Source organism: Pagrus major, chromosome 19, assembly GCF_040436345.1.
Source record: "Pagrus major chromosome 19, Pma_NU_1.0".
NCBI classification, from domain to species: domain Eukaryota; kingdom Metazoa; phylum Chordata; class Actinopteri; order Spariformes; family Sparidae; genus Pagrus; species Pagrus major.
In genome coordinates this window covers 5,033,492-5,061,337 of record NC_133233.1, presented here as the reverse complement: position 1 = coordinate 5,061,337, position 27,846 = coordinate 5,033,492, and the positions used below count along the sequence as shown (strand labels likewise).

At 42.2% G+C, this 27,846-nt stretch overlaps 1 protein-coding gene across 1 annotated transcript in view; it reads right to left on the bottom strand.

Annotated features, from left to right (window-relative positions):
- Positions 1–12,620: 12,620 nt before the first annotated feature.
- The window catches only part of reck (reversion-inducing-cysteine-rich protein with kazal motifs), an 84,645-nt gene continuing 69,419 nt past the window's right edge, over positions 12,621–27,846 (bottom strand). Inside the window, exons 20-21 of the mRNA XM_073488119.1 lie at positions 25,775–25,930; positions 12,621–16,215 (exon numbers count right to left, since the gene is read on the bottom strand). Coding sequence (XP_073344220.1) covers positions 15,994–16,215; positions 25,775–25,930 — 378 coding nt within the window. The 3' untranslated portion in view covers positions 12,621–15,993. The remainder of the gene's footprint in view (positions 16,216–25,774; positions 25,931–27,846) is intronic.

Below are 27,846 nucleotides of genomic sequence, written 5' to 3'. Positions count from 1 at the left end.
AGACAAACCCAGGAGGAATAGTTTGATTAAGGTGTGAAAAGTCATTAGGCTGCTGCCATGTCTCAGTCAAGCAAAGTAAATCAAACTTACGGTCATTCAGTAGATCATAGAGCAGAGGTCCCTTGTTGGTCAGCGAATGGATGTTAAATAACCCAAAGGTTAGATTGCTGATGTGAGGTTTGGTGTTAGCTGACCTGGCTGGATTAACTAGCACACTATGAATGACAGTTTGTCTACACCTGTGTCTGTGCATTGATTTGTGATGTGAAATAACAACAGGAATTGGAAACCAGTTAATCACAGCAGTGGAAGTAGCTTTATGACAGCCAGTAGGAGACAGTGGACCATGGTAAGGGCGATGAACTGGGGGAAAGTGTCAGTACCTGGGTTGGTCGCCAGGGGGAGCTTGTGAGAGACACAGTACTGTGTGCTGCCAGAGTAGGCGGAGAAGAAGAAGGCTCCAGGAGGGGGGCGTGGCAGGTCAGCAGTCAATCACGCGGAGCAGCGGTCTGAACAGCATGCTGGATGTTAGCTGCTAATACTCTGCTACCCAGACTGTTGGGGTGAAGTCTGTCAGTCCAGAAGAGGGAAGGACGGTTCCAAAATAGGTTGAAGTTGTCAATGAAACCAATGTTGTGGATTCTGCAGATGGACTGGAGCTGGAGGTGTTCAGACTGAGGATTCTGGAGAAATGTCCAGCTCCACAGGCGTGAGTTGGCAGAGGTCCTCTGAGCCAGACATCCTCTCCACAGCTGTTTAAGAAGCTAAAGAGGGCATTAAAGTCCTTTTTAGTCAGCTCCGACTGCTGACGAGCCGTGTCATTGGTTCCTACATGAACTAGGACTTGGTTAATGGATGATGGGAGAGAGCACAGCAGGTCGGGGAGCTTATCCAGGATAACCGGCACCGTGGCTCCAGGAAAGCAGTGTGTGGCTGCGTTGAAAAAGTGATTGTTCCTGATAATTGAGTCTCCTACGATGAGTGTGGTAGGAGTGAAGAGGGGACAAGGAGACGATGGCTGTGGGCTTTCAGTGCTCTGTGTCCGAGCAGGGGAGTGCTGTAGCCGGGCAGCAGCTACGTACCTAGGAGAAGTATCGGTAGCCAGCCAGGTGTGAAGAAGAGCACCGGAGCACCGCATCACGGCCTCCCTCAGGATCCGGCGTGGCGAAAAGGAGGTCTTGGACCGGGATGAGGGCCATTGATTCGGGCCCGGGCTAGGAAGATCCTTGGACGGTGCTGCAGAGTCAGCAGGCGTCGTCACTGGATGAGGAGGAGCCACAGGAGGATCATCTGGGTGAACTGGGTTGTCAGCCGACAGGGGTGCATAGCGGTTTGAGAGGTTCAGGCAAGGCAGAGAAGCAGACCCATCTGAGTCCCTCTTGCGACCGCGGACCACAACCTCGGTCCAAGGCAGCTGCTTAGGTGTTGAGCAGGAGGAGAGTTATGGACCAGCAACGGGGTCCCTAACAACCGTGTCCCGGAGGATTGCACTGAGCGAGGCAATCTCTTTGGTTTGTACGGATGCTACATCCATGAAGTTGGACAGCAGTAACTCTTTCTTCTGGAGTTCATCAGAGAGCCGTCGGATATCTTTCTTGAGGTCAGAGATCTTTTTGTTTGCTTGCTGTAGTAGTTCACGGTCCACATGCAGGCATGATTAGCAATGTTGTTGTGGTTAGCTTAGCCGTGAAGCTAACGGGCGATACTGACCAAGCGGTAGTCAATCATTCCTTTTTCTTTTTCAATCCTTCCTTTTTCTTTTTCTTTTTCCTGTTCTTTTTCTTAAAGACATGGGGTCTTTAAGCTCATCTTCTTGGATTTTATGGCCCACAGCTGAACAGTTTTGGTTCACCGTCGCTGCTCTCAGTGTTGCTTGGTTCCAGCTTCAGTGCCTTCCTCAATGTCTGAATGGCTTCTGTGTATTCACCTTGTCCTTTAGTATTAAAGGACAAGACAGTGGAGGGAAGCTAACTGTGTGAATGTTAAGCCTCATTTGGAGCCGATTAACGTCTGTTAACAGCTGAGTCTGTTGTTGGCTCAATGATTGGATGCAGGCTACTTGACAGACAGGCCTCGTGGTACACTGACTATTGTACTTCCATAAATATTCTTGGTGTTTTCCACAAATAAATGCTGTTGTGATGCCTAATCCTTCCCGGTGTCTAACTGTGCCAATGATTCAACATGTACTTCTTCAACTGCATTATCAGGCTGGCTACTCCTCCTGAAACACAGCAGGCCACTACAACTGTCACAGTCAGTCATGTTTCTGTGGTGTTTTTGTGTCTGAGAGGCTGGGCGGGTTCCCCCTCACCGGTTTTGACCTTCTTTTATATGACCAGAAATGCTGATGTACTCATTTCAATGTGTCAGAAAACTTCACATGTACCAAAGTCAGTTCAGGAGGTTCTTCTGTGTTCGTCCAGACTTGTTCTCATCAAATGTCATCAGTCACAGCTCAACATCTGTCTGAGCTCAGAACACACATTTAGCCAGGAACCAAATTCGCTCTGCCTGTTTTTTTGATAATGCTTTGGAAAATTAATATTGTGTGCGTTCCAGACCACTCAGAACTCAAATATGTTTAAACTTGGGGCACATCCATCGACCCCACCCCGACTTCAAGAGGGAGCAGCTGGCTGGCCATCAATGGAACTGCACCCATCTACCTCCAAACACTGGTCAGACCACACGCCCCAGCGCGAGCACTTCGCTCCACTACATCAGCTGGCCGGCTGGTACCGCCATCGCTAAGAGCAAACAAAGGTCGCTCAGCGAAGTCTCGACTCTTCTCTGTTCTGGCACCTCAGTGGTGGAACGAACTCCCGATCGATGTCAGGACAGCAGAGTCACTCGCCATCTTCCGCAAAAGACTCAAGACTCGCTTGTTCAGACATCACCTCGACCCCGCATAGCATGACTCTTGTATGTTCTTACCTTTAGCACTTAAATCATAGCACTTATGTACTTAAGGTATCCTTGATAAATAGCAGCTACTATACTCTGACGAGGGCTTGAAAATTGTGTCTATTTGTTTCATTCTTACTTTATCAACGGTGATATGTTGTGACAAATGTACTTATTGTAAGTCGCTTTGGACAAAAGTGTCTGCTAAATGCCCTAAATGTAAATGTAAATTTAAATGTAAATGTAAATGATGTGCACTTTTCCAATAAACCAGCACCAACACCTACAACCAAATTAAAGGAGCACTCTGTAGTTTTGGAGAAGAAATGTTAATGAGCAGAGAAAGATCTTCATTGGCTGATTTTTTTTTATATCCAAACAAACTAAATAATCAAACTCTCTTTGTTTTCATGTCTGAAAAAACTGAATAAACAAACTGACCTTAAAGGACAACACCATTTATACTGTTTTAATTTGTTTATATGTGGCAGACCCTGCCACCTTTCTAGCTTCAAACAGTGTTCTGGGACTTTATTTTCCTCTGAGAACAGCTTGTTTATTCAGTAATGGAAAAAAAAAAATATTTCTGAGTTACCTCATTCATTTTGAATTTCTTCTACAAAACCACATAGTGCACCTTCAAGTTTTGAGGGTTTTCTTGGCAAGAAATTCAACATTTAGATTTTGAATATGTAGACAATTTAAAAAATTAAAAAATATATCTAGCCGAGCTGAAAAGTTTAGAATATTTTAATTTCTAAACAAAAAAATGGAAAAAACACAACACATAATGTAAGACAGGGGTGCACCTCAGGCAGGCTTACCATAGGAAAATAATGGTTCTGGTGGTGAGGTGTTCTAGTGGCATGTCTCTTTGTGATGAGTGGGGAACACCAGGTGAAGAGAATAACAGCCTGAGGGAATGGCTCGATTTGGAGAATTAGTAACCATAGAAACAAATAAGTAAACTGAATGAAGTCATAATGCAGAGAGATCAGGAAGGATTCATGACAGTTACAGGCGTGTCTCGACAAACATTCTCTCAGAATGGTGCCCAGGTGATGAATCCTAACGACACCGGTGAGTCCCTGACTCTTCCTCGTGGATTGATTGTCAGGACATTTACATGTAGAACGAACATTCATTTTCCCCTCAGGATGAATTTTAATAACACTGGCGAGCTCTTCACCTCTCCCCTAGCTTCATTATCAGATCAGAAATTAAATTTGTCTGATACTTTGGTTGACAATCGAGTGGCTGCAAACCTGAGATTTGCAGCTGTACTTGGTGTTGAGTGCTGTTCACTACTGCTGTCATTTATATATCTTTACCTTGTGCTGTCAGACATAAATAGATTCCAATTAGATTCTCATTTCCCTAAAGGTCAACATTTAGAGTCTTCATTTAATTCTTCAGCACATTAAAAGTATCTCCACTTTAGTTAGAGGCAATAAAACCATATAAGTCATCTTTACAGCCAAACTAGAGGAACTTGTGAAAGAAATTTTTTTTTAAAAATCCACCAAACTGCAAAATTAAACACCAATTAAAGCCTCCTTCTGATCAATGTCAACATTAAAAAATCATTTAGAAGGAAGCAAAGGAAAGCTCCACAAATACTAGTGAATACTGGCTTTGTCACAACTGAACAAGGACTTGAACCCAAATGCACGACTCAGGAGGCAAAGTAGAAAATAAACAAATCTTTAATTATTAAAGTGCAACAGAAAATCACTCACAAGGAGGAAAAAGATCACTACGACAGCTAATAAACAGAAAACCACTCACTTGAGGGAAAACCTACTAACAAAACCAAGGGCTTAACAAAGTATCAAATAAAAGTACAAAACCTGACAAGACAGGCATGGAACAAACGCTGACAATGCTTGAAGCGATGACGGCACGGAGCTGGTTCACTGGCACACGAGACAAGACGAACTGGCAACAGACAAAGGGAGACGCAGACCATATATACACAGGGTAATGGGGAACAGGTGGAAACAATCAGGGCAGGGAAGACAATCAGACTGGTGGGAAAAACACAAGGGGCAGGGAGAGTTACCTGAAACGAGAGGAGAGTAGAATTTCAAAATAAAACAGGAAACCATAAGACAACATAGACACAAGACAACTAAACACCGCCAGCTTTCTTGGCCATGACAGTACCCCTCCCTCTAGGGATGGCTCCTGACGGACCAGGCCTCTGAGGGTGACTGTTGTAAAAGTCAGAGATGAGATCAGGGTCCACAATGAAGCTTTCGGGGACCCAGGAACGTTCCTCAGGACTGTAACCTTCCCAGTCCACCAGGAATTGCCTGCCCCGGCCCCTGTCGTGCACAGCAAGAAGTTTCTTAATGGAGTAGACTGGGCCACCGTCGACCATCTGGGTGGGTGGAGGGGGTTTGGCTGCAGGAACCATGGGGCTCTCCTTAACTGGTTTGACCCGGCTGACGTGGAAGGTTGGGTGGACTCCCAGGGACCGAGGCAGACGCAGACGAACAGGAAATGGAGCCAGTTTCCTGGAGACAACGTGGAGAGGCAAGTCCTGTGTAGAGAGCCAGACCTTCTGGCCAGGTTGGTACACCGGAGCAGGTTGGCGCCTCCGATTGGCAGCCCTCTTCATGCGGTCCACACTGCGTAGGAGGACCTTGCGGGCTGCTGCCCAGATGCAGTGGCAACGCCGGACCAGTGATCTCCCTTTCTGCCTCAGAGAAGACGGGGCTGGTAACCGAAGACACACTGGAATGGTGACATACCGGTGGCTGAGGTGGGGAGGGAGTTGTGGGCGTATTCCACCCACACCAGGTTCTTGCTCCAAGAAGCCGGGTTCTGTGACACCAGACATCGAAGACATGTTTCCAACTCTTGGTTGAGACGTTCTGTCTGGCCGTTAGATTCTGGGTGGTACTCAGAGGTGAGGCTGATGGTGGCTCCAATGAGTTTGCAGAACTCCTTCCAGAATCTAGAGATGAACTGGGGCCCCCGGTCTGACATGATATCCTTAGGAAATCCATGGATACGAAACACGAGTCATCATAACTTCCGCTATTTCTTTGGCAGAGAGCAACTTGGGCAAATGAATGAAATGAGTCATCTTAGAAAATCTATCCACCACCGTGAGAACAGTGGTGTTACCTTCAGAGACTGGGAGCCCCTTGACAAAGTCCAGAGAGATCTCAGCCCAAGGACGAGTAGGAATGGGGAGTGGCTGCAGCAAACCCATCCGTGCTCCGGAGGACGTCTTGTTGCGGGCACAGATGGAGCATGCCTCCACATACTCCTGGACCTCTTGCTCCATGGAGGGCCACCAAAACCTCTGGGAAATGGCGTGCATGGTTCTTTTGACACCCAGATGGCAGGTGAGTAGCGAGGTGTGAGCCCAATGGATCACCTGTGGACACATAGTAACAGGGACAAACAAGCGATTCACCGGACAACCACTAGGTGTTGGGTTCTTACCATTAGCTTGCTTCACCTCAGATTCTATTTGCCAAGTCACCGCTCCAACCACACGGTTCAGTGGTAGGATGGGCTCAGGTTCCTTGGCAGTAGGCTCAGGGTCAAACAGACGTGACAAGGCGTCGGGCTTTGTGTTCTGTGACCCCGGCCTGTAAGACAGCACAAAGTTAAAACGATTGAAAAACAACATCCATCCGGCTTGACGGGAGTTCAGTCTTTTAGCTTTGCGAATGTATTCTAAATTTTTATGGTCTGTCCATACAACAAAAGGATTCTGCGCCCCCTCTAGCCAATGTCTCCACTCCTCCAGAGCCATTTTGACAGCCAGAAACTCACGATTCCCAACATCGTAGTTCCTCTCAGCCGGTGAAAGCCTCCGAGACAGGAAGGCACAGGGGTGAAGCTTGTTGTCCTTCTCAGAGCGTTGGGAGTGGACCGCTCCTGCCCTATCATTGGAGGCGTCCACCTCCACCACAAACTGTCGGCTGGGATCAGGAACTGTGAGGATGGGAGCGGTGGTGAAGCATGTCTTAAGCTGCTGGAAGGCCTCCTCAGCTTGAGGGGACCACTGGAACGGAGTCTGTGGAGATGTGAGGGCATGGAGAGGTGCTGCTATGGCGCTGAAGTTTCTGATAAACCGCCTGTAAAAGTTAGCAAATCCCAAGAATTGATGAACCTTTTTGCAGCTATCAGGTGTAGGCCACTGAGCCACAGCGCTAACTATAGCCGAATCCATTCGCATCTTTCCAGGGGCTATGATGAAGCCAAGGAAAGATACAGTGTCGGCATGAAACTCACTCTTTTCAGCTTTAACATACAACTGGTTCTCCAGCAACCTTTGGAGGACCTGGCGTACATGGCCAACATGAGAGTCTGAGTCTGGGGAATAGATCAAGATGTCATCCAAGTAGACATAGACAAAGTGGTTCAGGAAGTCTCTCAGAACATCATTGATCATGGCTTGGAACACCGCAGGAGCATTGGTCAAACCAAATGGCATAACTAGGTACTCATAATGACCACTAGGTGTATTAAAGCCTGTCTTCCATTCATCCCCCTCTCGGATACAAACCAGGTGATAAGCATTTCTCAGGTCCAATTTGGTAAAAATCTTTGCTTGTTGAAGCTGATCAAAAGCGGATGACATGAGTGGCAGAGGATACCGATTTTTAATAGTGATGTCATTAAGTGGCCCATAGTCAATGCAAGATCTGAGAGACCCATCTTTTTTCCCCACAAAAAAGAAACCTGCCCCTGCTGGAGATGAAGAGGGGCGAATAAGGCCAGCCTTTAATGACGACTCAATATATGCCGTCATGGCCTCCCTTTCAGGGCCAGAGATTGAATACAGTCTACCTCTAGGAATAGGGGCCCTTGGGATCAAGTCAATGGGGCAATCATAAGGTCTGTGAGGAGGAAGAGAAGTAGCCTTAATTTTGCTAAAAACTTCCCCCAGATCATGGTAACATTTCAGAACTGATGTCAGGTCAGGGGGTTCAGGGTCTGTGTCAGGATGAACAGAGACAGTGTTAAATACAGGTTTCATACTCAAATCATGACATGACTTAAAACACTTCCTTGTACAACCCTCAGCCCAGTTCAAAACTTTCCCAGTACTCCAGTCGATGTGTGGGTTATGTTCCTTTAACCACGGGAAGCCCAGAATAAGAGAGTACTGGGTAGAATGAAACAAGTGAAAATGCATGAGTTCATGGTGGTCACCTACAATGACTTCGAGAGGTTCAGTCTTGTGAATCACTTTAAATATCAAGCTCCCGTCAAGAGCACTGGCCTCTAATGGCTGGGATAATTGTTCAGTGTTCAAATAAAGTTTTTGGGCCAAATCCCAGTCCATGAGACTCTCATCAGCCCCTGAGTCAATGAGCACCCCAAGAGAAATTGTGGTGTCGTGATGTTTTACCTTGATATCCCATAAGGCTCGGGGAGGGAATTCAGAGGAGGAGAAACGGCTCACCAGTACCCTCCCGACTACTGGCGAGCCTGCCCTTTTGCTGGACACGTGGCGAGGAGATGACCTTGCTGCCCACAATAGAAGCACCGTCCCTCCTGCAGACGGCGACGAGGCTCCTCTGTGGACAGTTTGGCTTGTCCCAGCTGCATGGGTTCCTCCTGCCGAGGAGCCGGTGGAGGGAAGTGTGTAGGGCTCTGCCAAGTGGCTGTAGAAGATGCAGTATGGGTCCGATGGCGATCAGCCGAAGATGTCATTTGGTTGCGGTTTCGTTTGTGCTCCTGTAAACGGTTGTCAGTTCTTATGGCTAGAGTTATCATAGAGTCTAGGGAAAATGGTAGATCCAGAGGCACTAACAAATTCTGAATCTGGTCAGCGAGTCCTTTAAGAGAGACATCATAAAGAGCTGTGGAGTTCCATCCACTGTCAGTGGCTAGGGTCCGAAAGCGGATGGCATAATCACAAACTGAGTCCATACCTTGTTTGATGTTACTCAGTGCACAAGCTTTCTCTCGGTCGGATGAGATTGGATCAAAAGCCCCCCTCAGAGCTTCTATGAATTCATTGAGGGAACCACAGATTGATGAACCATGAGACCACTCAGCCGTAGCCCATGCCTTCGCTCTCCCGGTGAGATGGGAAACCATGAATGCCACCTTGGACCGTTCTGTGGGAAAGGCTGATGGCAGGTGTTCATAATACATTTCACAGTCGACGATGAAAGCACGGCATTTTCCAGACTCACCGGAAAACTTCTCTGGTGCAGACAGAGGAAGGGCTGTGGCAGGGGGAACCAGTACCGACAATGCTCCAGCAGCCACTGGAGACGGTGTGGCTTCTGTGGCGGGGGGGAGGGATTCTTTGTGAGGAGAGAGTGGATCTGTTGTACCTGGGCTGACAGGAGGTTCACATGGGTGGACATGGCAGCTTTAAATTCCTCCTGACAGTTCGCCAGCTCCTTCACTCCACGATGCAGAGAGGACATCTGCTCCTCCTGCTGGTTCAGGCGGGCGCCTTGGGAGCCAATGGCTGTAGTCAGGTGATCTGAGTTGGCTGGGTTCATACTGGCCAGTTTGTACTGTCACAACTGAACAAGAACTTGAACCCAAATGCACGACTCAGGAGGCAAAGTAGAAAATAAACAAATCTTTAATTATTAAAGTGCAACAGAAAATCACTCACAAGGAGGAAAAATCACTACGACAGCTAATAAACAGAAAACCACTCACTTGAGGGAAAACCTACTAACAAAACCAAGGGCTTGACAAAGTATCAAATAAAAGTACAAAACCTGACAAGACGGGCATGGAACAAACACTGACAATGCTTGAAGCGATGACGGCACGGAGCTGGTTCACTGGCACACGAGACAAGACGAACTGGCAACAGACAAAGGGAGACGCAGACCATATATACACAGGGTAATGGGGAACAGGTGGAAACAATCAGGGCAGGGAAGACAATCAGACTGGTGGGAAAAACACAAGGGGCAGGGCAATTTACCTGAAACGAGAGGAGAGTAGAATTTCAAAATAAAACAGGAAACCATAAGACAACATAGACACAAGGCAACTAAACACCGCCAGCTTTCTTGGCCATGACAGGCTTCACTAACAAGCCTGAAGGTTCAACATTATTTGTCTTGTGCCACGACTCAAGTTCCTTCGAGCTGCAAAGAGCTGGACACATGAAACTCGGCCTGATGAGAGGAAATGATGTGAACATGCTTCCAAAGAAACTCACATTTAGCCAGAAACCAAACTCGCTCTGCCTGTTGTTTCCATAATGCTTTTGAAAATTAGTTATGTGACTATGAGGTGGTTAGCCTAGCTTAGCATAAAGACTGGAAGCGGGGGGGAAATAACTAGCCAGGCTCTGTGCAGCGTTCAAAAACACACCAACACTGCTACTGATCATGAGTTACCATAATGTGTGTAGTGTGTTTAATCAATACACAACTATTAGCTACTTAACTCCCTTTAAAACCATGTATCTGCTCTTCCTCCTTTCTGTTGTATACTGACTAAATAAATGAGACATTAATTGTTGACAAGATATAAAATGTAAATTAGATGCTAGTTCTATGTTTTATGCTTATCTAAGCCAATCACCTCTCAGCTCTAGCTCCATATTTAATGCATGTATATGAGAGTGTTATTAATTGTCTCGTCGCTTTAGTAAAGAGCAGTTTTCAAAGACAAAGTGAATGAAGAGCGAGTTGTTGGAGGAAGCTAAGAAGAGAAAAAGAAACAATGACTGAGCTGGAGGCTGCAGACAAACACAGAGCTGGAACTCTGCTTTCTGTTGAATAGTCAGTAATATTAGCTGCTTGCTAAGTTATGTCTTGTGCTATTGCACTTGCTTGATGTTTGGCTGTTAGCAAGGTTGTCAACTTGCTAGTTTTTGCAAGCTAAGTCAGCCCATTTGGACAGAAGTGTAGCCGGTAGCATGTTACAGCCCGGTGTTAGTTTCTGGTTCTGGTTCCGTTAGCTCGGCATGCTGTTACTGTTCTGAGAACTTTGACTGGCACAAGGCAAAAATGTCTGAGCAACATGTTCAATTCCAGACGTGTGTTTTTCAGTCATTAAATTGTTATGATGTGGGGAGTGTTGTATGTAGTTAGCATGTAACCTTACATCAGATCTGGCAACTTATTACAGAGACCTGGAATTTATATTTATATCATTTTTATTTTTGTGTTGCACTCGTATTTTAAGTTCATCTTTTAGTACATCTACACAAGTACCTAAAGTGAGGTCAGAGAAATTGATTAAAATGCAGCACAGTTAATTGCTGCATTGATTCTGATTAAAAAGCCAATTTCTTCTTTAGGTCGTCAGTCGCGCTTCATGTTTGCTGTATTTGAATTCAGGTGTGACAGCTGAGCTGAGCTCGTGTCAGGATCTGAAAATGTCACAGCAGTTTGTGACAGAACACATACAAAAAAAAACAGACACGTTTTTGGTTGTGGTATTACTTTTTTTTTATATTTCATGAAATATGCATCCTGTTGACTTTCTTCCAATTCTTTGTTTGAATTCATAGCACTTCTACAGAGTCAAACAGTGATGATGCAAAGGCAAAGAACAACATGCCATGACTCTTACAAACAGACAATTTGGTAATCAACTCAAACCAACCCAAAGAATAATGTAACTGAAACCCACAGTATGGGAGGGAAAACCATCTCAGCTGATTGGACTGACTCCTCCAGCCTGCCCGAGGGTTTATCTGCTCAGAACAGCTGATTGGTTCAATTACACTCCATAACACTGCTTTTACATCATATGGCAACACAGGAGATACGAGCTTCCCGCTAAAAATACTGTTCCTCTCAGTCTCTAGAGGGCTGCCAAGTTCACTCTAAACACAGGAAATATTCATAATGTAATAACATTTTGGGAAATGTGTTGATTAGCTTCCTTCCTGAGGGTGAGATGAGAAGATGGACATCAGTCTGTGTGTTACATAAGGAGCTGGAATCAGGATGCAGATTAGTTTAGCATAAAGACTGGAAGCGGAGACAACAACTCATCCTGGCTCTGTCCAAACACCTCGAAGCTCACAGATCAACTGTCTGCTCAACCCCTCAATCAAACTGCCTTGGTCTAATTACAGTTTGTGTAACACCCAGCATATATCAGGTTTGGTGGGTCAGGTCTTTGTTAAAAATACGCCAATAATGTTGGCATGTCTTGTTCACTAGTTACGTACATTAGAAACCTATCAGTAGAGTTTGCATGTCATACTGTAACTATTCTGTGGCATTACATTCAGATTTGACATATACGTCCAGTATGTAAGATTTAGTAGCAGTTAGCAATGATATTGCAGATGGCAACCAGCTGACTACACCTCACCCTTCCCTTCCACGTGTAGGAGAACCAACGGTGGCCATGAAAAACACAAAAAACGCCAGATGGCCTCTTTAGAGCCAGTTTTGAAACTAAAAGGAAACAACCATCCGGCAGGATCAGGCTAGCCGTTCAGCCCTGCTTCCAGTGTTGAGGCTAAGCCAACAATGATTGATACCAGCTCTGCACTGAGCACAAACACACTGATTGAAATCAAACCTTTGGAAGAGGACAGGGCCACGTGAACATTTGAGTTGTGACTTAAAAGTCAGAATTCTCTGTTTGAAGTCAGAACTCTGACTTTTCCCTCAGGACTCCAATATGTTTTTCATGTGGTCTAAATCCTCGTCCATATCCTCTCATCTCATTTTTTCCCAAAATGTTGAACTCTTCTTTTAGCTGAGAAATAAAACTTCAGTCTTTAGTCTGAATTGTTTTACTCTTTCTTCTTTAGTTTTTGCTAATGTGACATGAAAACAAATGTATTCACTGAAGACATACAACATCTTGAAAAGTAACCAAATTCATGTTGGCTCCAGAGGACATTAACACAACAATAACCATATTCATATTCATAATAATAATAATAATAATAATACAAATAATAATAGATGGAGGAGCCATGGTGGTGGCTCCCTGCTACAGAGCTGCCTAGCACAGTAATACTGTTAGAGACGGGGACACATTGTGCTATACAGGCAGATACAGACACATAGAGACACGAGACACTATAATACATTCTGGAGTAAAACACTTCATAATTGTCATCATGCAATAGAGAATAACAGCTATTGGTTTAAAAAAACATGGCACATAGGTGATCATTATCTTAATCCATTATCAGATACATATCAAATATAGAGACATTTCTTAACAAATATAAAGTTATTGCATTTTCATTATTACTTCATATAAGACACTATATGCAAGGCATACTGTGGAAACCTTCTCTACCCACAGTAGATTGTGGGTAGTGACCAGCTGATTGTCCTTTAGTTATTAAATGGCTTCTAGTTCATCTGTACAGACATGAAGCATCCCTTTTAATGCTTTCAGAGCTACTGGCCTCACACACAGGGAGCGCTGATCCAGGCCCGTCTGCTGGTTCACATCAGCGTGACCCTTCACCTGCTGCTGGGTAACGTCCTGCTAACACTTTATCAGAAGTGGTGCAAAGATAGTTCATATATAACAAGTATGAAGAAGTACAAAGATGTGGCATATTGTGGCCCATTTAACAGGCACTGCACTGATTGTTATGGTCAGTTTACTTGTCAGAGTACTGTGGAACCCCACATGATGTCCTAGTGATGTCATCAGGGTTATGGGCTTGGATGAGGCAAAGATGCTGGTGTTATCAGGCTATTCAGAGCTAGTAAAAGTCTATCAAGTTGCATTATGGGATATGACACTAAAAACCGTCAGGATAATTTGGGGTCTCTCAGTTACATTAAGTCTAATATAACTGCAACAGTAAATTGGTGGGGTACCCCTTTAACTACAAATCATACAGGCTGATTAAAACTCCTGACGACACTTTTCCAAAGCACACAGTGAGATTATTGAAATGGTTTCCTCTCTTCTACACAGCTGTTAGCTTCATGATGATAACAATAAGTTGTGGAGATGTGTGATGTGTAACAGTTATATTATAATGTGTTATGAAGCTGCAGGCAGGGACTCATTCTCTTGTGGCCTTAATGAAGACTGACTTTGCCTGAGGTTCAGCTCCTGAACACCAAGCTTCTCCAAGCAAAATCAACCACATTCACATTTTCCTTTGTCGACTGGATTTGATTTGCAGACAACACACTGGAGCACATCGCTGCTCTCAGCACATGACCACCAGCCTCTGAAGCACTGTTGAATGAGCCACTGGGCAGATTTTTGATTACATTCCAGATTAGCAGCTGCATGAGCATGTGATAAATGTGAAAGAGTATAAAGGTGCTTCATGTGGAGGACGAAGTGTCTGCAACCCAATCACCAGAATGAATGTTGGCATGTTTCTTCAATCCATGGATATGCTGAAACCTTACAATTCTTCATGATGATTTATGTTTCTTTAGGTTCAATTTTCAATTTGATCTTGAGACAGCACTGTGCATGTGTTCTGGTTCTGTTCAGGAAAAGATCATGTTTTGGATTAAAATACCTGTTTCGCTGCCATAAACAGATTTTGGGAGGTTTTGTAAAAATATCCCTACAATCAAGGTGTAATCTAAGTCTCTTTAAGCCTTGAGATCCCAAATTGATTTATAAAGATGATATTTACACCTTTTAAAGCTAAAATCTTCACTGCAGCTGCTAAGATAAACCGTTAGTGCCCCCCATTCAGAAGTGGCTCATTTGGGGTGTTAATAACGTCTTTTCAAATCAAATTGGATTCTCAGGGTTTTCTGAGACTTGCATTAAGCTGGATGAGTTGTATGGAGCCATTTTATTACATTTTTTCAGTTGTTTTTTCAGGTTTTAGTCTCCAGCCACTTCAGTTGTTTAGCAGAATGCTGCAAGGCTGTTTTGCTGTGAAGCTCCAGAAATGTTTTGTGGACTACTTTCCATGAGCACGAGGGTGAGCCAATGACTTCATTTTCTTTTTGAGGTGAACTGTTCCTTGGGTTAGGGTTAGTGGTAGTACTACTCATGGTGGTCGTGGTCGTGTCATGTTGGAACCGGCACATCATCTACCTTTGATTCTTCTAGTTTATAATGTACTTCTAACATATTAATGAAACACCACATCAGATAAAGTGTTAGCAGCTTAACGTCATAACTGTTATCAAAGATGCTTTTAGATCTTTAATCATCTTTTAGCTCTGGTCTGCTCCACTACACCACTGTATGAAACACAACAGAACCTGGACTCCCTTAATACTGAACTGAACTGAACTGATTGACTTTTGGACACTTTGGTCAGTAGTTACAACCGACTTTGGAGGCTGGATTAGTTTCATCTGAGCTGGCTCAGTCCATGAGCATGGCACTAATACTGCTGAGGTTAGAGGTTCAAACACTAGGTCCATATACACCTCACATGTATGTACATGATGCACTGTGACTGTACAGTCTCATCACCTAAATGCTGATCAGACTCCAGAGAAGTCTGGATTCAGAGACATCGGTCTTTGTGTGTAAGGATGTGTCCAAGTGTGTGTGTGACAGAGGGAATCTTGGGTAATTTGTCAGACAGATGTGCTGCCAGACTGGGATGTTTTGTCCTTGTCTGTCTCCAAAATACAATCGGACACACACACATAAACACAAACACACACACACACACACACACACACACACACACACACACACACACACACACACACACACACACAAAGCCTCAGAAGAAGACGGAGTGAGTCATGAATTTGATATTCCCATTTAACAGCTTCCAGAGGAGAGCCTGCTGCAGGGGTGATGGATCAACACTGCTGGGATGAAGTCAAAGCTTCTTAAAGGTCACAGGCACACACACACACGCACATGCACACACACACACACGCACACACACACACACACACACACACACACACACACACACACACATCCATACACTTAAGCACACATCTGGAACTCATCCACTCAATAACACTGTTCATACAAAAGCTTTCCACATTAATAGCTTTTCACCACCTTGATTGTTTGACACGCAGGTGAGTCAATGGAAATGATTGTCGAAAGACGTTGCCGCTGCTTCTTGCTGCTCCACGACCGCTCCAACACACTCACCTCATGACACCCCAGGAAGAGGGGGGCACTTTGGAGCACTCAAGATTTAGGGGGGGGGGGCTGGTTGGGGGCAATTTACACTTAGAGCTGGTTGAAGACAGGGGCTGCGGTGATGAGGAGGCCCAGGAGAAAGCACAGGCCAGGGGGCAGAGGTGAGGGCGGAGAGCCTCCAGACGAGTGGATGGAGGAGGTCTTGATCTCAGAGGTGAGGAAGGCAGAGAGGGGGACGTGGGAGACCAGGGTGGGGCTGGCGTAGTTGATGAGGGAGTCGATCTTCTCGGCCTCTTTACTGCAGGCTTCGATCTGGAAAACAGAAGAGCAACTCAGTTCATGAAGTTTTTAAATGCACCTGGGTCATATTATATTTCTAAATGTCAATAGATCAGTGCCTTTTATCATGTATAAGAAAATGTTATGTTACAGTGTTTGCAGGGCCGGCCTGAGGCATAAGCAAACTAAGCGGCTGCTTCGGGCCCCGTGGCCACCAGGGGGCCCCAAGCAGCCGCAAAATTCGATTTTTTTTATTTTTTTAATTTTTTTTTTACATATTAAATAAATTAAACAAGTGACATAAATTAATGAATGAATGAATGAATAATTCAAGACAAGAGGATTCTGATTTCATGATCAATATACCTGCCTACAACTGCTGTGTCTGCCAGCATTTGAGTCATGCGCATAAACTAGACACCTTGCGTACATAGACAATTCACGCGCATAGACACTGCATCAAGTTCAATCATCTTATTAGAGTCAGTTGGAAGAGACGGTAATGTTAAGCCAATGTTAATGTTAATGTTAAGCCAAGTCAAACAAGTCATTAAACTGATTTACTTGTTTACAACAAATGCAATCTCTGCTGTTGTATTTTGTTATTATACCAATTCAAGTTCAGTAAACCACACTTAGTGCTTCACTTTGAATATGAAAGTTTAAAATACATTTGTGATTTTAGTACCCTCTAAGGTTAAAAGGTGACTGGTTTGGTGTAAATAACAACTATATTAATACAGGGGTCTACCAAGCTGCTGGTCTAGAGGGGCCAGGAGCCCCAAAACATTTGTGGCATGTGAGCAAGGATGGATTACTGAATGAGCCTACCGGGCCCAAGAGGTCAAGGGGCCCTGAAGCCCAAGTCATTGCGTGAAGTCACTACCTCAATAAGTCAAAAAGCAAAAGGCCATGAATCTGAACAAATTTAGGTATTGCCCTTCTCCAGCTGGCCATGCACCAGAATACAGGAAATCACATCTACCAAATTCAGAATTTTCTGGGGGAGGACCCCCAGACTCCCCATCCCCCATTTGCAGCCACTTTCGTACAAATAAGGTAGGGGGGGGTCCTTATGCATCTGTGCCCAGGAGGACAGTAGTTCATAATCCGTCACTGTATTAATACAATTTATAATGTAAAATTATAGTGTGACATTTGTGTCAATAATTGTCAAGCACAGGTGACTCTGCGGTGGTGGGCCCCAAATCAAATTCTGCTTAGGGCCCCCAAAAGGCTTGGGCCGGCACTGAGTGTTTGTGTAGAATTTGATCAATACGATTTGGTATTATTCTGGATTCTACAAACACCTCGGCGTTGACTGCAGTGTTTTCCAGGATGTCTACGTTGGACCAGTTGGATTCCAGTCCCAGTATTATTTGGGACTTCTTGCCAAAAAATGCTTCCTTTTCCAAGAAAAATACTTTTGCATTGCATTGTTTAGTTCCAGACCTACTAGAAAGTCTACTTTGGGGCTGAAACAATTAACTGTATATTCTTTTAGTAAAAGGTCCTTCTCAATTAATCTTTATGTATTTAGATAATCAATTAATAAGTTTGAGTACTTTTTAGAAATCAATTGTCGGTAAACTGAATATTTTCTGGTTGTGGACACATCGTCCTGGGCTTTGTGAAACACTGAGTGATGTTTTTCTCTACTTTCTCACATTTTATAGACAAAAAAACAAATCAATTAATCGAGAAACAATTTAAAGACTGATCAATGAAAATAAATGCTGTGGTCTTTAAAGAGAAATGGTTAATCTTCAGAGAACATTACTACATTATTTAGTGCTGAGGTTTTCAAAGTCTGATAAGTTGTTCCCCCCTCAGACAAACTCTCCACATCAATGGTTACATTTCTGTCTCTTGGGCCTGTTTAAACAGTCTATGGCGCCTGGTCTGAAGCGCACCGTGCAGAAGGGTTGTATCTAAGCTCTGACTTGTCCGTGTGTTTTGGGCGTAACATAAATTAAACTCATTACATTAGGGTGTCATCTGCCATCCGCTTTAAGAACCAGGTGAGCCAGTACCTGGAGTATTTAAACAGTTCACTGAGGTCTCAGCTGCTGGACCCGCTGCCATGCTGTTTCATCAACAACTCTGTTCTGCAGTCAGATCTGTTGGTCCTGATCAGTAGTCGTGGGATGCAGCTGGATCTAAAGGTCACACACGCCGTCCACATTCATATGGTGAAATAGTTTGAATGAAGCAGCTGTCCTGAGATTCTGTCTTCTGTTTCAGAAGATAAATCTGAATTTCCTCTGGAGAGTTTCCTCCACCCTGTCAAGTTTATCACTACATGTTTTAGTTTAGTTTGGTTTAGATTAAATGTGCCGCTATGACATGGAAATGTTTAAAATAAGTCAAAGCAGCCTCACTACTCATAACATCAGAGTGTTCGCCTCCTGGTCATTTCTTCAGACTAACTGAAATTCTTTGTTTAAATTTCATTTATGACTCCCAGAAAAAGATATTACTGAGAAATAACCCTCGAACTTCCACCTGATGCATTTGAGCTGCGTTCTCTTTCTCATCTCACATGCGTCCGATGAGCATACACCTGCTATAATGTTACTGAGGTTGAATCTTTTTATTTGATTCTAGACTGTGAATGAGGATTTGGAGATATATTCAAATGAAAATGACTTTATGCTTGGTTGAGAGTGTGGAGTGTACTTAAAGTTTAAAGTTCCCTTACTGCTTTAGAAATGTAACTATTGCAAAATCACCAAGAGAATGGTGAGGATACACATCATTCATACACATATGAACATGTCAGAGATGTTTGGATATGAAGAAGGGACGTTTGGACTCAAACTTGCTAAGTTCAGTTTAGGAGTCAAACTTGAAGAAGTGAAGAGACGAGCTCAGCTGGGTTCCTTTGCTTGACTGTCACAAAATAATCTTAAAATCTGCTGCTGAGATAACCTGTTGGTTTATGAAAACTTCCTTTTTTATCAAAGGGCATCATTTAAATAAACTGAACACATTTACAATACACTATCTCTATAGATACTTTCTTGCTTTAAATATCCAAACTAAGACAAACGTAACAATAACCACTGGTTGGTTCTGGGTTACTTGGCTTCCTGCACATCAGCGCCCACAGTATACTAACACAAACCCTGTCCTGGATAAAACAGCAGAGGAAGAACACTGCTGCTTCTTCTGACTCCATGTGGACTTTTAATTAGAACAGTAGCTGTTGGGCTGTAACTGATGATGCTTCACAGGAACATCAGACTGAAGAAGGCCTTTATATTGTCCCATGGCCTTTTAAAGATACTTTTACTAGAATTACAGACTCCAAATGAGAACTTTGTAGCCATGTAAAGTGTCAGAATAGATGATGAAGATGGACTGTATACATTCTGAGAAGTAAAATGGACAGTCCTGCCTATGTGCTGTGACAGTCTTGATCTTCCTGTCAAGTTGCTATTTGTCACTATCTATGCAAAGGTTCTCAGCTGTGACCAAACATAAGTGTGACTTAAGACGTAATTTAAATGAGCATGAGCTAATCTGAGCTTCCTGATTCACTTTGTTGGTCTTCAGCTGGACTTTTGCTTAAAAAGCTTAACTACAGAATTGTGATGGCTTTATGTATGGATCAAACTGAAAGTGCACAGCATCCAGTGCTCAGATGTGATTAGGAATGTAGACACTTCGTTTTTGCTTTCATCAAGCTGCGGAGAAATATTACTTTACTTACACAAACAAGTGGGAAAAAGCTGTTTCCTAGCAACAGCTAAAACTAAAGTCGTACCAGAGGAAGCCTCCCTTCACCACTGAGACTGCTGTTAGCTCTGTTTGTCTTGCCATCGCTGTTTCTTTGCTCTTCACTCTAAATCCAATGACTTCTTTCTGTTTGTGAGAGTCACTGTGCCTCTCTGCTTTTATTCAAATCCTTTTGTTCCTAAAAAGGTTGAAGTGTGTTTGATTAGTTTCACCAATCATTATTTGAATTGATTATTTTTCTCCTTAACAGCTGATGGAGTGTCATTATTGTTCTTCAAAATTAATTTCAGTCATCTGTACTCTTTTATCTTCTCTTAATTTATGTCCTTATTTGTGTTTAGAATTCTTTCTTCTAACAAAAGAAAAACTAACGACACAAGGTCTTCTTCAATTAATTAGTCTTGTTCTACAAAACCTTGTTTATCTGCAGCTACAAGGTTTTGAAAGGCTGTCAGACCTGGCACCATGTATTTCTGAGTATAAAAGTATAAATGATTAACTGCAAAAATGTCAGTCTCACAGCGGTTCATCATCGCCACGGCCTTGAAAGATTGCAGCTAGAGAAGAACGAGCAGGTTAACAGTCAAGATGGAATCAGCCCTGAAGACAAGATTGCTAGAGAGGAATTTTTTCTTTCTCTTCTAACTGATAAACTAAAACACAGCCCTGGGAAACAGAACGCCTCGGCCCATTTGAATAACGTTCACATTCAGACAGGGTGCAGACAGTGAGCAACAAATCTTTGGAGGCACAGGCAGTTCAAGCCAACTCTCAAAACTCTGCCTCATAACATCTGGGGAAATTAACCTGCATATGTAGGAGCATTGTTTTCACAGAAGATGAACCACAGAAGATGGATGTGCATCAAGCGTTGTTCTTCTATCAACCTGCCGCCAATACTCGACTAACTAACCACATCCCAGTAAGTGATGCTGTTTCATTTGACAGTTGTTCTGAAATGTGCCAAATAAAAATACATTGAGATGAATATTCTGCTAGATGGTCCAGTGAGGTTGCTCTGATGCAGCTGGTTGAGAACTTTGATCAAGTGTATCTTTACTTTCTGATGATGTAGAAGCAGAATTTGAAACTGTGAAAGTAAAGAGTGAGAGTAGTGGCCAGACATGAACTGTTTAACTATTCTGATTGTTTTATTCAATTAATAATTCAAGTTATTTTCATGTGAAGGTGGCTTTGATGTCGGAACTGTTTGTTTTCTGAAATGTTTTCCTCTGATAGTGTTTTTTTTTTATGATTCTCTCTTTTAAACCAACTCTGTTTAGTTTAGCTGTTTCATTAAGGTCAGGCGCCCTCTTTAATGGACTACTACTTCTTCGTTCAAATGAATTTCATTTTTGAGCGACTAAAGGTGTTTGAAAACTCATGAACGTGATTTGATCAGTGTTGCACAGGGGCGTGGACAAATGGCTAGCAAGCGCCCCCAGCAACATTTCAACAAAGCAGCCCATGGCTACCAGTACGTTTTACCTAGATGTATGAAATTTGGTAGGGCTATTTAACATCCCAGTACTTAAAATAAAGTCTCTTAATGCCTTGACCTAAACCCAACAGGAAGTGGGCCATTTTGCGCCAAATACACATCGTCCAATCAGTATCAAACTTCATGTTTGACCAGAGTTACGGCCTGAAGACATCTACAGGAGGGTGCAGGCCTTATCAGATTATCCTCCTCATATGTGGTCAGCCATTGACATGATGACACATTATTCACCATGAAACAGGAAGTTGTTGTAAGTTGAGTGTATATCTGTCTCAAAGTTCATGCTTGTTAAAAGTCCTGATCTGACAACATGTACTTGCCAATAAGGAGCCAGTTATTTTGCCAACAGGCAACAGGAAGTAAGCCTTGTATTACAATCATCCTTTGATTGATTACATTTTCATGGTGAGGTCAACACTTGATATACTGAAGCTGATGAATGATTAGTGGGTGTTCTCAAGTGTCACACAGAAGACACAGGAAGTGACATGTCACTCCTTTATGCAAGACATGCAACAATTCAAAACAGAGTCAACCGGTCAGTGTTCAGCTGACTGGTTGCTGTGGCTTGTCCCGATGAGTGCTGCTTGCAGCTTTAATTCTGTCTTTTATGTGTTCATTTCTTTGTTACTGCCCTTCTTTCCATCCTTTAATTCTTCCATTGCACAGTATCAGTCTATCAGTACCTTTTGTATGAAGCATGTTCAATGCTTTTGGGCATGAACTGATTGTGGTCTAAGATTAGATTAGATTGCTACCAGCAGCAGCAGTTCAACACCAGCCTGAAGACGTCTCAGCTCCAGATAAAGTTCAGCTTTACTTCAGTGTTTTTAACCCACTTACTGGGTGACACACATAAACTTCTTCTTAATACAATAACATGATCCCCTTTCATGAGCTGAGGGTAGAATGTGGGATAAAATACTTAATTTACAGTTAAATCAATTATGAGATTGGTTCTCTAAGGCCTAGAGCATACAATTAAGTGGTCTTATGTCTAAATAGGCACCTCAGTCACTTTTAAATATGGTGGTCTTACTTGGTTGGTAACATTACCATAAAACTTTCAGGATAGCACAAGTCTGAATTGAATTCTATCATATGAAGATTCAGGCTGCAGCAACACAAGGTTCTGTAAAGAGAGACAGATAAATACATGTCCACCTTAAAACCACTGTACTGCATGTATTACTTCATTATCATCTCTTTTCAAGGAACAGCTGGTCTGATAAACAAGGAAACACCATGAATGAACCAATTTTAACTTTTTAATTTTAGGTCGAGTGACAAGAGATTATTCTCATGTCCAAGTCTGTGAAGAGGATTGTTCTAGCAAGGTGAGGGAGGTGACAAGACACCATGAACACCCATAGTAATAATCAGACAGGCACTCCTCCTATTGAATATCAATAAATAAATACAGACATTCTTTTGGATATCGGAAAAGAAAGGGAAGGGACCAGGTTTGAAGACCTGATGAATCATACAGGATCCGAGGTGAAAAATGGGTTCTGCAAAAAGGTCAAATATTGGCATATTTAGTGAGGGACAGGTAGGAGCAGCCTATAGAGACAGATCCACAGTGCTTTTGGTTTAGTTTAGTTTATTTATTTGAAATGGGCTTAACAGTAACATTGGTGCTGCAACATACAATCATTCACTCCCTGCAATTACGGTGTATAGCAGGTTGCTAAGTTATACCTGTCCACAGGAGGCCTTGAACTAAAGAATAGCCACATGGTGGCGCTGTTGGTAAAATGCTTCCATATATAGAGCAACAGGTATGAAGAATGGGTGCTACTGGAGTTATACGTACATGCTGTCATTGAAATCTACCCACTGTGGCTCATCTTGTAAAATTCAACATTAAAAATGAATATAGACCAGTGGTTTTCAAAGTGTGGTCGGAGGATCCCAGGGGGTCCTTGATCCCCAACAAAAAGGGAATACATCATTTTATATTATAACTAATTAATTCCATCCATAAGTAGCATGATGACAGAATACATGATTATGTTGGTCATGTGTTTCATACACTTGCTGTAATAAAACATCTGAGGCAAATTATTATCAGGTGAGGGAACCTTTCTGAGACAAAATCTTGTCAGATGGGTTGTCCATGATCTTATTTGTGTCTAATTTGACACTTTAAATGATTCACTCCACCTGCCCCTCCACTAATGTTACCAATACAACAGTCAGTGTAGCCCCTGAGCTGGCCACTGCTGATGTTAGTAAAGGAGGAATGTGAATAGAGACAGAAAATCCATGTCTGCACCGACAGTGTGCCGTGTGTAGCTGTGTAAGTACAAGACACTGATTAAAATTAAATTAAAGTTGTCTGGTCAAGTTTGGAGTTTCTCAACTGGCCATAGAATTTTTAAGGTTATGGTAATTCATATACACTCCCAAGGACTACTGTTCAATCAGAGGAGATACAAATGGAATGTTTTTGCACTAATTAAATAGGTCATCGATGCTGCAGTGCATTAAGGGCATTTTGACACGTTGATGACGATAAGAAGTACTTACTTCTGCTACACTTCTACAACGTTTTTATATGATATTAGTAGGAAAGGTTTTTAAACATATATACTGCAATTGTCATTACTGTATAATAAAATTCATAACAACAAAATAATTCAAAGGGAAAGGAGTGAAGTGAGACAGATGCGTCCTCCCCCTCACTTTACCACTGTAAGCCCCTTGTGCATGAATATTAATGTCCAGAAGGACTGAGGCAGGTAATTAGCAGAGCTAAACATGGCTGCGTTGGAAGTTTCTCATCTGTGTGTGTGTGTGTGTGTGTGTGTGTGTGTGTGTGTGTGTGTGTGTGTGTGTGAAAAGAAAACGGGAGATAAAACGGTTCTTTTTGTCAGGCAGAAACTGTGTAACCTGGAAAAAATGAACTCTGTGATTACAGAAAATATTTCAGATTATATTTTATGATAAGGATGTATTTGTCAGATCACACAGTAGAGTTTGGAAAGATGTCAGGAGGCTGAGGCTCTGGGCTCTCGCTCAACAAACATTTGAATATTGCATATTAAGTGACCAGTGTAAGTAAAATGTAGGTGACAACAGGAGTCAGTCATAGCTGTGAAGATCATCTTGTCTTATGAAATCTGTCATACATATCTCTCTCATATTAAGTGTTTCAAAAGCTTGAAGGACATTTTTTACTCAGCATTTACTCAGTATATGTACTGAAAACAAATACTCAGTATATGTACTGAAACAAATACTCAGTATATGTACTGAAACATATACTCAGTATATGTACTGAAACAAATACTCAGTATATGTACTGAAACAAATACTCAGTATATGTACTGAAACATATACTCAGTATATGTACTGAAACAAATACTTAGGTAGAACACATAATAAGTAGTGATCCTACAGTCACATCTTGGACCTGGTCAGACCTCTGTGCTTGATACCATGATGTTGAGCTCCTCTTATAGTTTTAAATCACACTAAATTCCATCATTCCAATCTGAAATGTGTTGGGGAGCAAAAAGGCAAATCTCAGCATTGAACACATTTCCCAAAAGATATTAGTTGTTGAGTTATTAAAGTGAAAGGGTTGTGTGAGCTAATTTAAAGGGGTTGGACTTAGCTGCATTGTCAATAAGCAACGAAAAACCCAAACCAGCATCATGCTAGTCTGTTCCTAAATACTTTCTCACTTTCATACTGTCTGTGGCTCTCAGCTCAAAGCCCACTGGTTCCTACTGAAGAGGGAAATCTTTCAAATTGATTCACACATTTATAGTCTCAGTAATTTCTTCCAACAGCTGGTCACTGTAGTTTTTATCGAGTGTTACTCAAACAGGACTAAATAGTGTATTTGGGACAGCAGGATGGTGGATGTGGGACTGAGTTAAAATACACTACAATGTGTTCATGGTAATGAAGTAACATTCAACCCAGTGCAACTGTGTAGCTCACTGATGTGTTTCCATTCATGCCAATATAAAGGGACAGTTTTTCTTTAATTAAAAAATATAAAAAGGACAGTTTTTTTCTACTTTAAACTTAAAATTAAAAAAAATTAAATGGAGTTTGCCTGTAATGTATCTCAATGTGCAATTATGCTCTAAATACTGCTTTGGAAATGTTTGTAAAGGAAAGTCCATGAGATTACCTCAGCATGAATCTGATCAGTGTTTGCTCATTACAGGAGCGACCATAAACTCTAATGACATTCACAAACACTCAAGTTGATTTTAAGGGATGTTTAACACACTGCAGAGAAAAGGAACCAAAACAGACATAAATGTGTAAAGAAAAGGCTAAATGTCTGAATCTACTGAATGTGTGTATGTGTGTGAGTGAGTGTGTTACCTGCAGTGGTGTTGGCTGCTGGTCCACTGGAGTGATGAGGACCACCAGCTCATGGTCGATGCTAAGGTAGCCGAAGACGTCGCACTGAGGCACTGAGACGTGCAGCCTCAGGATCTGCAGGACGTTGTGGACCGTCACCGGCTGGTTCTTATTCAGCTGCACACAGGGGTCAGAGGACAAACAGAGAGCGGGTTGAGTGTTGCTGTCCAACGTTTAAGCAGAACTTCAGTGAAGTGAATGGCAGGAGAAAAAAACTGCCTGTTGGTGCATTTCAATGAGAAATAAAACCAATAAGCTTACTTTCTGAATAGAACCGAGCTTCAGGACAAACACCCATGAGAAAAATATATTTTTTAAAATTTTGATTTATTACAGTTCTGTGTCAATTGTTGGCCAATTAGTTTAGTCTAAAAATGAGGAAAACTACTGGGTATGTCCTTATCATGTAAAACAAGAATTTGTAATGCTGTAAGGGAAAAGCTGTCAATTGAAGTTGCAATATTATGAGAACAGAATTTTGATTTTTCATAACACAACTTTACTTTCATAATGTTTTGAGAAAAAAATCACAATATCATGACATTTTAATATTATGACCCTTTCCTTGAAAAGGAAATTTTCTTTAATATTTAGAAATATTGCAAGGTTTCACATTCTTTGAATTCTTCTTCCACTCTGTTTACTAACACTGACCCTTAAACTAACCTCCCATGCTCAGTAGATAAACTGTTATCTGCCTCAGAAATGTGTCTCAGTTGCTTTTTGTATTTTCTCAAAGTAAATGAATCCTCTACTTCAAAATAAAAATGGCTTTCTTATTGTCGTAACCATTAATGAAAATAAGAAGATTAAAAACAGCAGTCAAGCAGTCTGGGCTGGACTCAGAATACCAGAGAAAAACAACCATGTAGAACCATTACAATTAATTGGATATTTGGAGGCTGGAATTCAAAAGAGCAACAAGCAGGACTAAAATTTCAGTGGTGATTAGATGCTAACTAGCCTGACTCCAGACCTCTGAATGTCTGCCCACAATGCAAATTAAAATGAAGAAAAATTAAGGATGAACTAATACAGTACAAATACAAGTAAGTAAGTGAGTAATGTAACATATAATAATCGATGCATGGATATCATGATTGCAAGAAAAATAATAACAGAGCTATCAACAAAACTAGGAAAATAAAAGACTTTAATATGCATGGGTAACAGCAGTACAGCCTTTCTTTCATTCTACTCTCTCTGCTGTGGTGCTGTGTTAGTTTTTGTCTCTACTCTGATTTGAATATGGTGTGTACAGTTTTTACAATCAAACTGTTTTTGTATTTTATGTGGACATTCTGATGTGACTATGCCTGTAGTCTTATGTTGTAGCTTTAAGAAGATATTCCGACCAGAACTATATTCCTGGCAGTGTCCACACACGATCTGACAATGGCATGTTGGTGTTATTTCTGTAACATCATAAGTAATACTGCTCCAGAGCCATCATTGCAACTGGCCAATCATGTGTCTGTAATGTCAAAGCTTTGTAACTCCAGAAAAAGATCAGAGAAATACTCTTATGGAAGAAGTTCTCCTTTATAACACATGGTCAATGTTCTCAAAGGGTGCATTTAACCCAAACCATGTTTTCCTAAACCTAACCAAGTATTTTTGTTGCCTAAACCTAACCACGTATTTTTGTTGCCTAAACCTAACCAAGTACTTTTGTTGCCTAAACCTAACCAAGTATTTTTGTTGCCTAAACCTAACCAAGTATTTTTGTTGCCTAACCCTAGCCAAGTATTTTTGTTGTCTGAACCTAACCAAGTATTTTTGTTGTCTAAACCTAACCAAGCATTTTTGTTGCCTAACCCTAGCCAAGTATTTTTGTTGCCTAAACCTAGCCAAGTATTTTTGTTGCCTAAACCTAGCCAAGTATTTTTGTTGCCTAAACCTAGCCAAGTATTTTTGTTGTCTGAACCTAACCAAGTATTTTTGTTGTCTAAACCTAACCAAGCATTTTTGTTGCCTAACCCTAGCCAAGTATTTTTGTTGCCTAAACCTAACCAAGAAAACTGAAAAAAAAA